Source organism: Panthera leo, chromosome C1 (genome assembly GCF_018350215.1).
Source record: "Panthera leo isolate Ple1 chromosome C1, P.leo_Ple1_pat1.1, whole genome shotgun sequence".
Taxonomy (NCBI): domain Eukaryota; kingdom Metazoa; phylum Chordata; class Mammalia; order Carnivora; family Felidae; genus Panthera; species Panthera leo.
In genome coordinates this window covers 192,201,007-192,216,794 of record NC_056686.1, presented here as the reverse complement: position 1 = coordinate 192,216,794, position 15,788 = coordinate 192,201,007, and the positions used below count along the sequence as shown (strand labels likewise).

Genomic DNA, 15,788 nt, shown 5'->3' with positions numbered 1-15,788 from the left:
ACAGTATTCTGAAAAGTAGTCAGTGAAGTGTAACCAATCAAAAGGGATTATGAGATATACCTAAAAATGGTTAAAATGGTAAATGTAATGTATATTTACCACACTAAAAAGAATATGTAGCTTCTTAAAAAAAAAAACAAAAAGATTAGGATCCCCTTAGGAAGGCACTCCTTGACTTATGTATGGACTCTATTTCATGACCTTCTAAGTATTTGTGAAGTGCTAGGTACCATGTTTTGTGATGTGGTGGATTTAAAATGTGTAAGACAAGATGCTCATTCTAGATGGGCAGCATGCTGACGGGGTCCTCCGAGTGGGAAGGAGATGCATTTAGGAGGAAACGAGCAGTCCCTCTACCCGGGATCTGGAGGTGCCTACCCAATTTCCAGACTGGGAACAGAGACGGTGCAGTTTTAGGATTCTTGCCAAGACTATGCTATGCATTCCCCACATAAAATGTTACCAGAGTTCGTTCTTAGGCCTGCTTGTAAGAGTCTTTAAAAATACTGGCTCAGTCGGTAGAGCATGCGACTCTTGATCTGAAGGTCATGAGTTCAAGCACCATATTGGGCATAGAGCCTACTTTAAAAAAATAAAAATAAAAATGACCTATACGTGGAAAATTCCACCTTGAATGCAAGTCTTTATCCATCCTGCACTCCACTACTAAGAACAATACCTGGGCAAGAGGAAATGCCCAATAAATATGGAGTGAATGAATGAATGAGTTACAGGAAGAGGAAGACAAGTATGAGACTGAGCTCAAAAGGGACTGTATGTTAATTCAAGCCACGATATTGCATAAGTGAGCATTTGTGACCTGAAGAGCTCACTAACATTAATCTTGTGTTTTTTTTTTTTCTTTAGGACTATTTAGACCTGAGTTCAGACAACTGATTTTCGGTAACCGCTATAGTTCAGCTATAGCATGCCCTCTGAAAGGCAGTGGAGCATAATGGTTGAGGGCATGGAGCCTGGAGCCAGACAGCTTGGGTTTACATCTTAGCTGTACCCCTTACCCACTGTGTGATCTTGAGCGGATTACTTAAACATATTATGCCTCAGTTTCCTTATTTGTAAAATGGGGATTATTAAAGTACCTACCTCACAAGATGATGAGATTGTGTTATAAATACGTGAAGTTCAGTTGATTTACAGCACCGTAATAAGGCTTTTATCATGCACCCCGTGACTACAGGTGCTTTCTCTTTTTTATTCTAACAGTTCAAGCTGTCCATGAATAGCAAGAACACTTTAATATTAGAAACTCTGAAATGTTACAAAGGGGATTCCCTACCTGGACAATCTGACATATATTTCACATCCTCTTTCTACCACTACTGCCAATCTTTTCTAGTTTAGATGACCCCAGTTTCTCCATCTCTGACATAGATAATAATTTACCTTATATGGCTGATAAGGGAACCAATAAAGATATAGATACACACACACACACACACACACACACACACACACACACACAGAACTTTTAATGAAGTATGTAAGCAAATTAAGCGTAATAGAAAATGCTTTTTCAAATGGCTTAGCAGAAATCACTAATACTGGCATTTTTAAAAATACATTTAAAATAGTAGTTGACTGGGGCGCCTAGGTGGCTTAGTCGGTTGAGTGTCCAACTCTTGATTTTGGCTCAGATCATGATCCCAGGGCCATGGGATCAAACCCCGCATTGAGGCATAGAGGCATGCCGCCAGGCATGGAGCCTGCTTAAGATTCTCTCTCTCCCCTTCCCTCTCTCCCTCTATCCCTCTCCCCTGTTTACACACATTCTCTCTCAAAAAATTAAATTAAAAAAAAATGTTTAAAAATACAATACATAGCCATCATGATATAGAGCTAAAACTCAAAAATCAGAGTTTGGTGGGGTGATATTGCCAGTAACACTGCATTTAAGAATGATAGCCTTTTCTATTATCAGGTCTTCTAGCATATTCTAGTCATAAATTATACGTAAGTATGCACAGATATGTATTATACACAGTCATGCGTTTAAGGAAATGGTCTCTTTTCCGTAATTTGAAAATTCCTGGTAACTCCATTTTATTTCATTAATGCACATTCTCACATGCTGTTAACTACCTGCTTCCTAGGATGCCGTACAATTTATACTGCTGACATGACCTTGTGACAGAATCATGAGTACTACAGCTAATTTGGAATTCTTCAAATATGAATGAAAAACACAGAGGAAAAATTAATAACCTGTGAACGGGGAAGGGCTGGGGCGGCAGAAGCAAGGAAGGAAGGCAGCTTGGCCCAGGAATGGCATTGGAAGTGGGGGGAAGAGAGGGAGCTGGCTGCCTCAAGACATGTTATTTTTACTGTGGCTTCTTGCTCCTCTCCACCCCCACCTCTTCCAGTCTGAGCTTTGAGCACAGTTGAATTTTCACCACAGAACTTGGCTAGGTCTCCTCAGGGACTTTCTCTTTCCCATCTTTCCATAAATTATAGGTTTGCACATGAGAACAGAACAGATGATTCCCATTATCTTTTGGGTTGGGTTAGGATTTTTTTTTTTTTTTTTTTTTAAACCTGCCCACTCTTAAATGTGTATCCTAGTTCAGGGAGGTGGAGCTTTTGTTAACATAGTGGCACATCCACCAACAAATTGATCCACTCCTCTTTAATAAGATGGTTTTAACCTGGTTTCCTTGACCAGTATGATTACGATCATTTTCCTGGGCCTTTAAATACTCACAGGAAGTCATTGCTCCTGAAGAACCGGGCCTTGCCGGAGCTGTTCACCAGTATCCCCAGCACTTGGAACACCACCTGGCAGAATGCAGACTTTGCATGTGTATGTATGGATATTTTGGTCCTTATTTTAGCGGTGAAGTGACATTTCCAGGACACTAGTATATTTTCATAAACGACCCATTCAGATCATTGTAAAGTAATCGGATAGATCCAAAAGTGTTCATTTTCCCCAGAGCATAGGGACCATTTATAGATAAGGTGTAGAACTCACTAAAAGCTAGAGCCACTGCTAGTAGTTACTAACATTTAATGAGCTCCAAAGCTGAGGACTCTCTGACTAGATACACAGACCAGATGCAAACTCGAAGGAAGGGGAAAAGGAATTTACTGTATTGCATCTGAGTTTATTGTGCTCTTTGTGGTCTCCTAAAGTATTCAAGCTAAGCTCTCTAAAAGAAATAGGTCCTAGGGAAAGGTGCAAAGAGAAATGAAAAGATGTGGCCTAATTCCACTTCCAGCATCTGGAATATTCTATGGCTTACAAACATAATAAAAGTACAGTGAAGGAATTTTTTTTTTAAATGTTCTTGACAGTGAGGGAAGAAGTGGGAAAGGACAGATAGCATTTTTAAAAAAATGGTTAATATTTGATGCAGAATTCGATAGAAAAACTGAGCGACCTTCCTGAAAAAGCAAAACAAATAAGGATGAGGACTTGGCCTGATCAGAAGAGAAGTCTAGCAATAAAGAGGTCTGTAGAGAAAAGGGAGGCAAGTTACAAATGGGGGGATCATGACAGCAAAAAAGAAAAGCAGAAGTGTTCAACTTGGAACACTGGAAGAAGAAACAGCCAAAGCTGAGTGGAGAGGAAGAAGAGGCAATAACGATGTTACCAAGAAGCATGCTATAGAGACAGAAGAAACAGTTCCTCCCCTGGAAAATGGACAGGGAATAAAGAAGATGGATATTTTTGAAATCCAGACCCTTCTGAATGAGGCCACCATCAAGGTAAACCCACAGTAGGGTCTAGAGTTTGCTATAAATTTCCAAGTGACCTTATCTTGTAGTTTAACAAACTAAACATGTATTTGCCCGCTATCTCTTGCCCTACCTAACCTTGAGCAAGATCTACTAAATTAATACCCTCTCTTTCTACTTGACTGCCCTGGCAGTGCTGTTGTTCTCTCTGTACTAAATATAGTTCCAGGGACAAAAGGGATGAAACACATGAAAGGCAACAGCTTAGCTTATGTTAATATATGTCTTTCTTGTTCAGGACCAACTAATCCATCTCAGGAGCCCCCCAGAACGACTCCTTTTTGATGTTAGCTTATTTATTTGATGATAGTAGTGATGAGTAAGTCTGTCCTTACTATATTTCACAATATGAATTAAATCATAACGTGTAGCCACTGTGAGGGTTAAATCCTGTTAATGCTATTGTTTACTCTAAATAGAGGGGACATTGATTTCATAATTAAAAGCCTAATATATTTGGATGGCCTTGTTTACCTAAGTAGTGATTTACAGTTAAGATCCCAAAAGCCCTTCTGTATGGTGTGACCTTTTTGTGTCAAAGGCATCGTGTGGTATGCCTCAAAGGCAAAAATATATCCTTCAACCTTGCTCTTAGCCAAGAAAATTGGGCATGGAAGGAAACAAACCAAACAAACAATAAATTGCCGTAGATGCATGTGCACTAAGTTATTCATTTTTACTCAAATTAGTAAAAGAATGGTCGTTCTTATTTCCTAACTGTTCTTTCCAGAAATACATTACTATATTACTATATGCCTGATACAGCTTAATATAAGCCTTCAGTATCCTAATTTGGCATTCCTCAAAGTGTGGTTTAAGAAGAACATTTTTGAGCTCTTAATGTGCTATTTACATTTCTAAGAGATTTGCATGTATCTATCATTCCATCCTCACAACCAGCCTGTGCAGTGGGTTTTATTATTACGCCCATTTCTTAGATGAAAACCTTAGGCAGAGCAGGTAAAAATAATTTGCCCAAAGTCACCAGCTAGGACATGGAAAAGTATCAAAATTCAAACTCAGGAAGACCAACTTAGCCAGTGCTTTTCATTACTATACAAGGACATCTCTGATTTCATGGAATTTCTACCAAAATGCAACTGGTTGGTACAAGAGATGGACGTGGCATTAAATGACATTTAATCACATAATGAGAAAATTATTCCCTTCGCTCTCTTTCTGTCCTTGAGGTTAAATTAAGCAACGACTTATTTTGGTGCGACTTGAACCCCTAACATCTGCTAATCTTTTTTTTTTTTTTTTTTTTTTTTTTTGAAACAGAGTTGGTGGCAGGCTCGGGGTGTTCCAGCAGTTGTGTTATCTTGATTTTATGGCAAGGGATGCTGGTTTTCCATTTGTGGTATTCATGCAAGGCTTTCATTTTTAAACAAACTTACTTAAGTAAATGACTCCATTTAAATAAAGCATTAAGTAAACAACACAGGTGGAATGCAGCTATGACAACGTTTGTGAAGGTGTTTTCACACGATTGAAGTTTGGGAAACATTGTCCTGATTCTTCTATTCTGAAGTGCACTTTAATGCAATGTTTTTGGCAAACACTGAGTCAGATTCCTTGTGTTCTTATCAAAAAGATCCCTCCCTCCCTCCCTCCGTGGCGGGGGGGGGGGGGGGTGCTCACCTGCCACAGAGTTTTCACCAGAGCATAGAGAAGAGAGAAAAATATATTGTATTGAACTTTTTTTTCCCCACAATAACCTATTTTCTTTTGCCTTCCTGAGAGTTTTTACTTTATTTTTTTTTGTAGTGAACTTTTAATCACACCTCATAATTTTTTTTTCCTGAAAACATACTATTTCTGCTTTTTTGGTGTTAAAATCCCATTACCTTCTTGTGAAAGGATAATGATAGTCAAGAGATTTTTGTTTGGTTTCTAATATCCTTACAGGGCAAAAGTAAAAATTAGAAACTTAAAAAAAATTGTACCGATCCTGAAAACATGAAATTTGGGTGCCATTGCTCAGTCACTGTTCATGGTAGGATTCCTGTTCGTTGCCTAGCAGGCTTGAGTACTTCAGGAAGGGTAATGTGGAATCATGCCAATCTCTTTCTAAAGTGCATTCAAGCCTTTTCTTCAGGGAAATTATTAAAGCACTCTGCTTGTGAAATTCTCTTTATTCTCTAGGTTTCTGGTTTTCCTATCAGGACTGCAATGCTAATTATTAATAAAATCCTTTTTGAAAGTTGAGGTGCCCCTGAAATAGTTACTGTGAGCAACCAATCCATTGAAATGCTGATATTTGTTAACATGTTTATTTCATTTTTCACTTCCAAAATGGAAAGTTCAGAGCACAATTGAGAAATACTTGGTCATTGGTTTTTTGTTTGTTTTTCTTTAATGTTGCTGCTGTTGTTTCCGGGACTTAAGAGAATAGAGAAGCTAAAAAATCTTGGACATATTTAAGAAAAAAAGTCACTTATTTTTCTTGACTTCATGCTTTGATCAAAACATTATTTTACATGAGATTTCAGAGTTGATCTAGAAGGAGGCCATTGGGAGATGCAGAAAGATTTGTAAAAGGGAGAGGAGGCCCCAAATGCCCAATGTCAAGGAGGCTGGAGTTGGAGGGGTTAATTTTAAGTCCAAAGCACAGACAAGTAGCAAAGTTCAAAGACTCCTGCAAAATTTAAGATGATTTCTCAGGATAAGTCAGAGTCAGCCAGGGAAGATCTGGCCTGTTGAAGGCTGGCATTGGCCAGCAACCCCGAAGCAACAGGATCAACGCCACAGTCAATGCTCTAAGGAAGACAATAGAAACTAGTCAAAGGCCTCAGACTGAGACATTCCCAGCCCCTAGATCACTCTGTAAACTCAATGGATATGACTGGCTTTCACATTTTTTATTTCACTAACTCTAAGACGTCTGAGTAGCCCTGTCCCTTATGTGGCTTTCCTTGTACCTTAAAGGATCTTTGTAGAGAGGCAGGTTCTCATCCTTATCTACCCAATGGCCTCACTTTCAGCAGCAGATGGCAATGGCATGTTTCTGGCCTGACACTAAGCCCCATGTCCATATGGAGTCTTTCATGATCCAGTACAAAGGGACCTGGAACAGGTCTATCAGACTAATGTCATCTTTTTTCTCTTGGGAGTAGCCATGACCCAGAGAACCTTCAGAAAGCAGGGCCAGACAAATATGTGGATGCTCCAGCAGACTAATAATTTAGCATCTTCCTCATTGGTACTCTTAACTTACTTTTAGTAGGTACTCAGATGGTATTTAGTATATTTAGTAGATAAGGAAAGGGAGCGACAAACTGATTATCAATAAAAATACATTATACTTCTTTCTGTTGAGAATGAAGAATTACAGGGCACCTGGGTGGCTCAGTCGGTTAAGCATCCAACCCTTGGTTTTGGCTCAGGTCATGATCTCACAGTTTATGGGTTCAAGCCCGGCATCAGGCTCTGCTTGGGATTCTCTCTCTCTCTCAAAATAAATAAACATTTTTAAAAAATGAAAAATGTATTACATACTCTAACAGTAGCACTACCTTTTTAACTTACTTGGAATGAGATTCCTAATAAGTATTTCCATAACTCTGAACTGGATGGTGTTAGTCACAGCCTCTCCAAGAGTACAAGCAACATACAAGGATATAATTATAAGGTCTTGATCAAAATATACTTAAGGTTTTTTTTTTTTTCTGGCTTTCATCTCAGCAAAATGTTTCCAACTTTTTCAGATACCAGATTTGGTCACCATCAGTTTTTCTTTTTCTTGCCTAATTGTCTTAGCTAGAACCTCCGGTAAAATATTGAATAGATGTGTTAAAAACAGACATCCTGGTCTAATTCCTGATCTTAAGAGTAAAACATTTGGTCTTTCATCATTAAATATGCTTTTAACTTGAGTTTTTCATGGATAGCCTATATCTGTTGAAGAAGTTCCCTTCTTGTCAAATGCTTTTTATCACAGGGAGGGGTTGGATTTTGTCAAATGCTTTTTTTTGTTTGCATCTGTTGAGATCATCTTGTGTTTTTTGTCCTTTATTCTATTAATGTGACTTAATACAATGTTTGATTTTCAGATGTTAAACCAACCTTGCATTCCTGGGGTGAATCTCAATTGGTTATAGTGTTTAATTCTTTTTATATGTTGCTAGATCCAGCTAGCTAGTATTTTATTGAGGATATTTGTATCTTTTTCCAACTCTATAGTTCTTAGTTTTGGTCTGCGATTTTTACAGAATCAGGCAACTTTAACATTCATGCAATGAAGCTCGTCTCTTGCACCCACATTAACTGATTGCTCAGATGACCGGTGCATCATTCCAGAATGCTTTTCCTGGCTTACAGGTTCTCTGTACACCTTACATGTGCTTACCACCAAAATGTTCAGTACTCAATATATAAAGAAGTTTTTAAAATTTTTCACTGCTATCTACTTATCCTCTAGAGGAACTAGTTCACATTTGACAGTAATTTAAAGAGTAGCCATGGAAATGTGAGCTCACTGGCACCTTATTTCCAGTTTATTTGGTGATAATGTTGTACAGTTTACCAATTCATGTCCTAGGACTGGCCGGGTCACACCATAATCTAGCTCTGATGGTGGGGGCTGAGAAGAACCTCCAAATTGGACTCTGATGTTTGGGTTCATCATCCCTGATAGTCACAGAAGAGAGCTCTCCGGGATTCTTTCCATTTTCTATCGTACCAGCCACAGTTTTGGACAACATAATCACATAACAATATTCAGATCTTCCCCTTTTGTGACTTCCTTTGGGAGAAGGGAGACAGAATGCCTAGCCGAACACATTAGGTACCAAAGCCTTGCCAACTGGTGGCGAAGTCCCACGTGTGGAGCCTCCCAAACTTTGAGTGCAGGGTTCATTAGGATAGCTTGTTGAGCAGGTACTGAGACCTGGATCTGCTTTTTAGTCTGAACGAACTACATCAGTGGAAAATGATGTTTGTTACTTGATTGGAGCTTTAGGATTAGGCAACTCTCCTTGTGATAACTCAGGCCTTTTATAACTATTTTCAGAGAAAGAGAGAGAAAGAAAACAAGAGGGAACAACTCTGACCATGGTCTAAAGCCAGGCTTCTGTCACTAAGCAATCAAGAAAAAAGCTCAAGTGGCCCTTGCATAAGTGGGAATTTGCGGTTTCTAAAGCTGCCCATTCCCCAAACGACTAAAAGATGTTATTGGCATTTGGCACTGTTTCCTGTGTTTTGCTCTCCTTAAATTTCTCTTTAAAAGGGTTTGAGTTTAAAGGCAGAACCACTGAAAAAATGCAATTGAATCCTAGAGCTGTGAAAGGCCAAGTCCAGAGTTAACCCCAGGAGGCCCTGTTTTGTTTTTGTTAAGGCGTATTCCCAGGGGATGCCAGGAAGTCTAAGGGTAGGCAGAAGAGAAGGAAGAGACTAGTCCAGATCAGCTCTAGGATGGCACCACCATGCGCCAAGGGCTTCCCGCCCTCACCAGGCCAACTGACTCCACGATGTGCACTGGAAAGACTAGGGGAAAGGGACAGGAAATTTAGGAAAGACAACCCAGAGCCAAGGGCAAGAGAAAGAAGACTCGCTGGTGGCACAGCCTCCCATACCACAGGCTGTCATGGGACAGAACACAAGACTTCCAAGGGCTTCTTGGCCCCAACTCACTTTTTTAAAAGTTGTGTTTTCCCCTAGATTATTAAAGTCTACTCATGGCACAGAATTTGGGAAGCACAAACAGTTAGTAGGGAGAAAATGAGAAAATAACCACCAGGCAGGATGGCAGAGAGTTTCAGATCCCAGCCCTTGGTAGGTCAGACTTTGAGTCCCAGCTCCACTGGCTCGGCATCCTCATGTACAGCGAGGGGAGTAAGATCTAACGGTGATGTGAGGATTCAGTGAGATCACATACCTGGCCACGGTTAGCTGCTGCTGCTGCTGCTCCTGTCATTACCATTAGCCCACCACCACAGTTAACAATTGGATACACATCTGGCTAGGTCTTTCCTCTGCATGTATAGGTATAAAACATGGCTTATTCTTTACAGTAGATCAATTTTTGTCTTGCTTTAAATAACCTTCAGAAGCACTAGCTCTTTTGCTTTCGTGTGGAAGATTCTATTGCTATAGTTGAATGCCTTTTCCTTATAAATAATACTAGGATATACATCCTTGTATAAAATCTTCAGCTTCTGATTATTTAAGGTAAATTCAGAAGAGGAATTATTACAGTCAGGGTTTGAACTTTTTAAAAGCTCTAGATACATTTTCCTAAATCTATACCTGCCAACACATCAAGTTCTCTCTTCAGATCTCTGGAGCATCAGCCAGGGATTTTAAACACATACACGCACACGTGCATACACACACGTTTTTGGTAATTTTAGAGGCAAAAAAAAAAAAAAAAAAAAAAAAGATTCCTCATCACCGTTTGATTTTGCCTATTTTTTTTTTTTATTATTTGGGAAGCTAAATGTGTTTTTGCATATTACTACATTTAAAAAATTTGATCACATCTTTTGCCCATTTGAGGACAGACTATTTTTTTTCCCCCACTGAGTTTACATGAGTTCCTTGTATGTTACGGGTCATGTTTTTCCTAGTTTTGTTGTTAGTCCTTGGATTTTATATGTGATCTTTTTGATAAACAGAAGTTTTCAACTTTTATGAGTTCAGATCTGTCCACTTTTCCCTGTTGTGATTTTTTTTTTCCCCTGTGGCTTTCGAAGCCTTTCTCCATGGTTGAATCTGATAAATGATAAGTTGCATTTTGTCTTTTCAAATAGTTCATTTCATACATTCAGTAAGAAATTTCTGGGATTTTTCTTCATTGTATAAGTGAGGATAGAGGGGAAATTTCCCCCCAAATGGTTAAGTAGTCATTTCAGGCCCTTTTTTAGATACTCCGTCCTTTCCATGCTGACTTTTGATTCCATATTCATATAATCTAATTACATGTGTGTCCTGGGATCTGTTTCTGAGCAATCACTTCTATTTCCTCAGCAGCAATTCCAATGGCCAGTACCAATCATGTGAATTTTATGATATTTTCAGGTCTGGTAGCACAACTGTATCTTCATATCCTTGTTTTACAAAATTGTCTCACTTATGCCTGCCGTTTTATCCCTCCAGATCAACTTTGAAATCACCTTGTCAACCCAATTTCCTTTTTAAATTATTTTAATAATTGTACTGACTCCAAGTTGAATTTTTGCACTTTTTGTACTTTTTCTTAACAGTGAGAATTTTTAGCTCAGGACTTGAAAAGAAACACATGTAGTTTAAACTTATGTAAGATTAATAAGCTAAAAGAATTAACTTATTTTACAATCTTAAATACAACTATGATTGAATGATCACAGCCAAATGCTGCCAAAACTTGTCAGGAGGCAGTTGCAGAGCCAGCTACTTCCTGTCAAGTTAGGAGCCTTTTACAGACTGCGCATTAAGATTCATTTTTGAGGTGCAGAAGGAGCTGAACATGCACCAAATGTTCAAATGCTTCAGTGTTTTTTATTCTACATAATCAACAAGAATGTTAGCTATTCCAATGATAAAATGCTTTTCAAGAGCAGTTCAAAAATTGCCCACTCTGGCCTTTCTGGCTGCCCACAGCATTCATCCTCTATTGTCTCATGTTTGGAGAGCCGACTAGCTCATCCCTCAGGAATTGTGCACGTCCCAGGAGCGCGTGAATCACACATCCCCTGGAGGCTCTGCTAAAGTGCATGTGGTGTTTAACTGGCAGCAACCCCTCTGCCCTCTAGGTTCACGCCATGAAACCATAACCTCATCTGGTCAAAGGCTTGCCATTTTGTTGGGACAAAGTTGGCATTTAAGTGTTTGGTTCCGGGGCCTGCAGTAGGAATATCCCAGAAATATCCTGTTTCAGCTTTTTGAATACAAAGGTTGAATGCACTTGGAAAGGCCCGAAATGGAAATGGAGCAGGACCCATTCCTCCTTAACAAGTGATCTGTTTATACCCATGGAAGGGCAGCAGAGCAAGATGGGGTCAGGTAGTGGCTAGAGGCAAAAATGCCTTAGAAACTAGGTGGCATTTGGGCCAGGTATGAGAGCGCGTGCCTGGAGAGGCATGGTAATGGAGTAGGAATGACTAGGCATGGAAACCATACGGGCCCGAGTTGAAACTCCAGCTTTGGTGCCTGTTGGTCCTCTGACCAGGCGACCAGTCCCTGAAGCTTTCTATGCCCAAACTTACTGACCTGTGAAAGGAGTGAAGATGCTACTTATCCTGGGCAGTTGCAATAAGAATTGGAAGTAAATATAGAAAACATCCAGAACTTCTCCATGATGATAGCAATAGATAGTAGTTATCAAGCAAAACTTTTTGAGGGAATGATGAGGTAGGCAGGCATCATGAGAGCAGGAGACAGAGGCACAGTAGATAAAAACTAGAAGCAAGTTTGCAAAGAGTGGATGTACCTAGCTTGTGGGAAGACCTTGCAGGCCATGCTAAGGAGTTGAGACCTTATCTTATAGGGGCTGAGGAGGCCTCAAGGGGTTTTCATTAAAGAAATACCAGCTCTAGGAATGTACTGGAGTGGTTAGCACCGGGCCCTGGGAGTCCAGCTCCCTACTCCACACGTTTAAGCTGGGCGACCTTGAGCAAAGGACATAAGCCTTATGAGCCTCAGTTTTGTCACCTGCAAATTGGCAATGATAACAGTATTGACCTTTCAGGGTTCTTGTACATAATAGTTATTTATTTAGTGCTCACAGTGTGCCTGCAAATGTTCCAAGTACTTGACTTGTATTAGCTTAATGGAGAAAATGAGTTAAAAAGCTTAGGGAAGTGACTGGCACAAATTAAACAGTCACTGCTGTGGGGGTGATACAACAGCTGATGTCATTTTCATCACTTGGTCAGATATTTTAATAAGATCCTGCTGGTGATGCCATAGAGAATGGGTTGGCGTGGTTGGAGCTGGAGGCCGAGAGAGCAAACAGGGCAATAGTTTTGCACACGTTTAAAATTTCCTGGAGTTGTACCTAAGATCTGTGCACTATACCTTATGTATGGGATACCTCAATTTAATATATGAGGTAGCCAATGAACCCTCTTCTCCCAGCTGACAAGAAGCTACTCACCAACTTCCTGGAGTTTCAATGAGCTGAGTGCTCTTCACTTAAAAAAATAAAATAAAATAAATAAAAAGTAAAGGAGAAAGACTGAGGGAACAAAGTAAAATCCTTTTTTGATTAACCGTGTGCCTGAAGCACAGAGGGCCCGAGGAAAACCGAAACCTCTACGATTTGTACGAAACTCTGACCTGCTTGGTAGTTTTCCTTCACTAGAGCTACGAGCAGTAGCACACAACTGTAGAAGAGTCCTCTCTTCTGGCCCAGTGACATAGAGATGCCGGAAGGGAGAAAGGCAGGCCATTGGGTGGTGTGGAGAAGGAGGCAGATCACGGTTGATCTGCCCTCAGCCCTCTGGAAAACTGGCCCCTTGCCGGGCTTTCTTTCTTCACACACTTTTCCATTTAGATTTTGCCGAAACTCTGAACATGTCACATGTGAGCATGCTATTCAAAATGCTTTTCTCTTTGAACCTGATCTTGTCTTTGAATGTCCTCCTGTTGTAAATTCACGGTTTTCATTTTTTGCTTAAGGCCAAGTCTAAGGCAGGTCAGTCAGCGCATTGACTTCTCTCTCCTTGGATTCACACCAAACTACGTGACAAAAATGTTCAAGTTGGGGAACAGACTCCCCTGCACAGTACGCTGGGTGGTATGAAATTATTATAACCTTTGAATATCTGGGGAATGGATAAAAGGATCTGATACCACTACTGTTTCTCCTCCTAGTGACTACAAAAAACACAATTTAAAGCTATAGGAATTTGTTCACCAACCAGGTGATCAAGATCAAATAATGTCAGGGGAGGGAGCTGTGAGGGCAGGTCATTTCTGAGAGGGCAGGAAAGAAAAAGTAGAACCGCCAAAGGGCATTTAAAACATTTAAGTGAGATTCATAGAAAATGCAATATGCATCATGATTGCTTACTTACTGACTCCCAGTTAGGTATTTAAAGAGATAAGATTAAATGTCTAGAATTCAGTGATAATTATGTAAACAAAAACCTGACCTTAAATTGCCTGGTATTAGATAGGGCTATTGACACTCCACATATCTTATAAGTCATTCTAATTGAATGGGGCAGTGTTACCTTCCAAAACCTAAAAACACCCATAAGTCAGAGAACATTCTGATTAGACACACAGGTCTCCTTAGATACAAGCATCAAGTCTAATGCAGTCATGACAGGTTCACTGATAGGCAATTTTCAAGACCTTTTGTGAAAATAAACATTATCAGAGACGAGTAAAAACACAGGCCATACAAAACCAGAAAATGAAGGTCATCTACATTTTTGTAAAGTTTACATATATGCATATGCAAATTACATTTCTAAAGCCATGCTTTGTAGAGCTGTCGTTTTTTAACAATTTAAACATTATGAAAGTTAACTTGCATTCATAATTTAGACATGAAAAAACAGAAATATATATATATATTTTTTGAAAGCATGAAAAGGCTAGTTACTTACAAATTGAGGTTTCAGGGACGAGCAGAGCTCAAACTCTTCCAAAATGACTGGAGAGAATAAGGAAAGCAGACTGGCTTAAGGCTTTTATTGCGGTTAGGGGGTGGGCCTGGGTGAGGATTCCGGTAGGAAGCAGGAAATTGGGTGGTTTGAATCTCCTGCAGGTGCTAAGGGAGAACACGTCCCATCAGCTTGCCCAGGTGTGGGGCACAAGAAGAGGCAGGCATGAGGTTTAGAAGCTGTTTACAAACATCAAAATAGAGTTTAACTCTGTATTACAAACATCATCCACACAGTCACCCAGTCACCAATTTGTTCTTCCGGTGTTACCACCCAAATTTCTCTTTTCTCTCCACACTTACTACCCACCCCCCTTTTACTTCTAAGAAGTTATCACCTTTGAATGTCTGATAGCTTTCTTTCCTTTTTTATTGAGATCTAATTGACATACATTATATTCATTTCAGGTGTGCAACATGATTCACTGTTTGTGTATATTGCGAAATGGTCACCACAACATAAATCACTACACGTAGTTAACGACTTTTTTTCTTGTGATGAGAATTGTTAAGATCTACGCTCTTAGCAACTTTCAAATGTGCAATACAGTATTAATTACAGTCACCATGCTATACATTACCCCCCCCATAACTTAACTGTTTTATGGCTGGACATGTGTACCTTTTGACCCTCTTTACCCATTTCACTCTCCAACCCCCACTACCCCTGACAACCACCACCAACCTGTTCTCTGTATCTGTGAGCTTGGGGTTTTGCTATTGTTTGTTTTAGATTCCATATATATGAGAATTTAGATTCTCTTAGCATAATACCTTCAGTGTTCATCCCTGTTGTCACACATGACAAGATTTCACTGTTTTTTATGACTGAGTAATATTCCTCTGTGTGTGTGTGTGTGTGTGTATCACAGTCTCTCTATTCATTTATCCATTGATGAACACTTAGATTGTTTCTATATTTTGGCTCTTGTAAATAATGCCGCAGCATTAATGGGAGTACAGACGTCTTTTCTCGTTAGTATTTTCATTTTCTTTAGATAAATACCCAGAAGTAGAATTGCTGGATCATATGGTGATTCTATTTTTAGTTTTTTGAGGAATCTCCATACCATGTTCCATAGTGGCTGCACCAAATTACATCCCCACCAACAGTTCACAAGGGTTCCCCTTTTTGCCACATTCTTGCCAACACTTGTCATTTTTTGCCTTTTCAATAATAAGCCATTCTAAAAGATGTGATCTGATAGCTCACTGTGATTTTGACTTCTGTTTCCCTGATAATTAGTGATATTGAGCACTTTTCATGTACCTGTTGACCATCTGTATGTCTTCTTTGGAAAAATGTTCAGATTTTCTGCCCATTTTTTAATCAGATTCCTTTTTGCTGTTGAGTTGTATGAATTCTTTATATATTTTGTATATTAACATCTTATCAAATATAGGATTGGGGTGCCTGAGTGGCTCGGTTGGCTAAGCATCT

General features: G+C 39.5%; 1 protein-coding gene across 24 annotated transcripts in view; it reads left to right on the top strand.

Annotated features, from left to right (window-relative positions):
• PLEKHM3 (pleckstrin homology domain containing M3) overlaps window positions 1-15,788 on the top strand; it is a 196,807-nt gene that overhangs the window by 134,276 nt on the left and 46,743 nt on the right. For 2 of the 24 annotated variants that reach the window (XR_006205672.1, XM_042949952.1), the window contains one exon: window positions 868-2,808. The exons of 15 other annotated variants lie outside the window; for them this stretch is intronic. Coding sequence is in view for 5 of the 9 variants with exons in the window: in XM_042949952.1 (XP_042805886.1) it covers window positions 868-897 (30 nt within the window). In the remaining 4 variants the exon portion in view is untranslated. Of the gene's footprint in view, window positions 1-867; window positions 5,385-15,788 lie in introns of those variants that run through there. 7 more of the 24 variants (XR_006205670.1, XR_006205669.1, XM_042949950.1 and 4 more) reach the window with 7 other exon arrangements.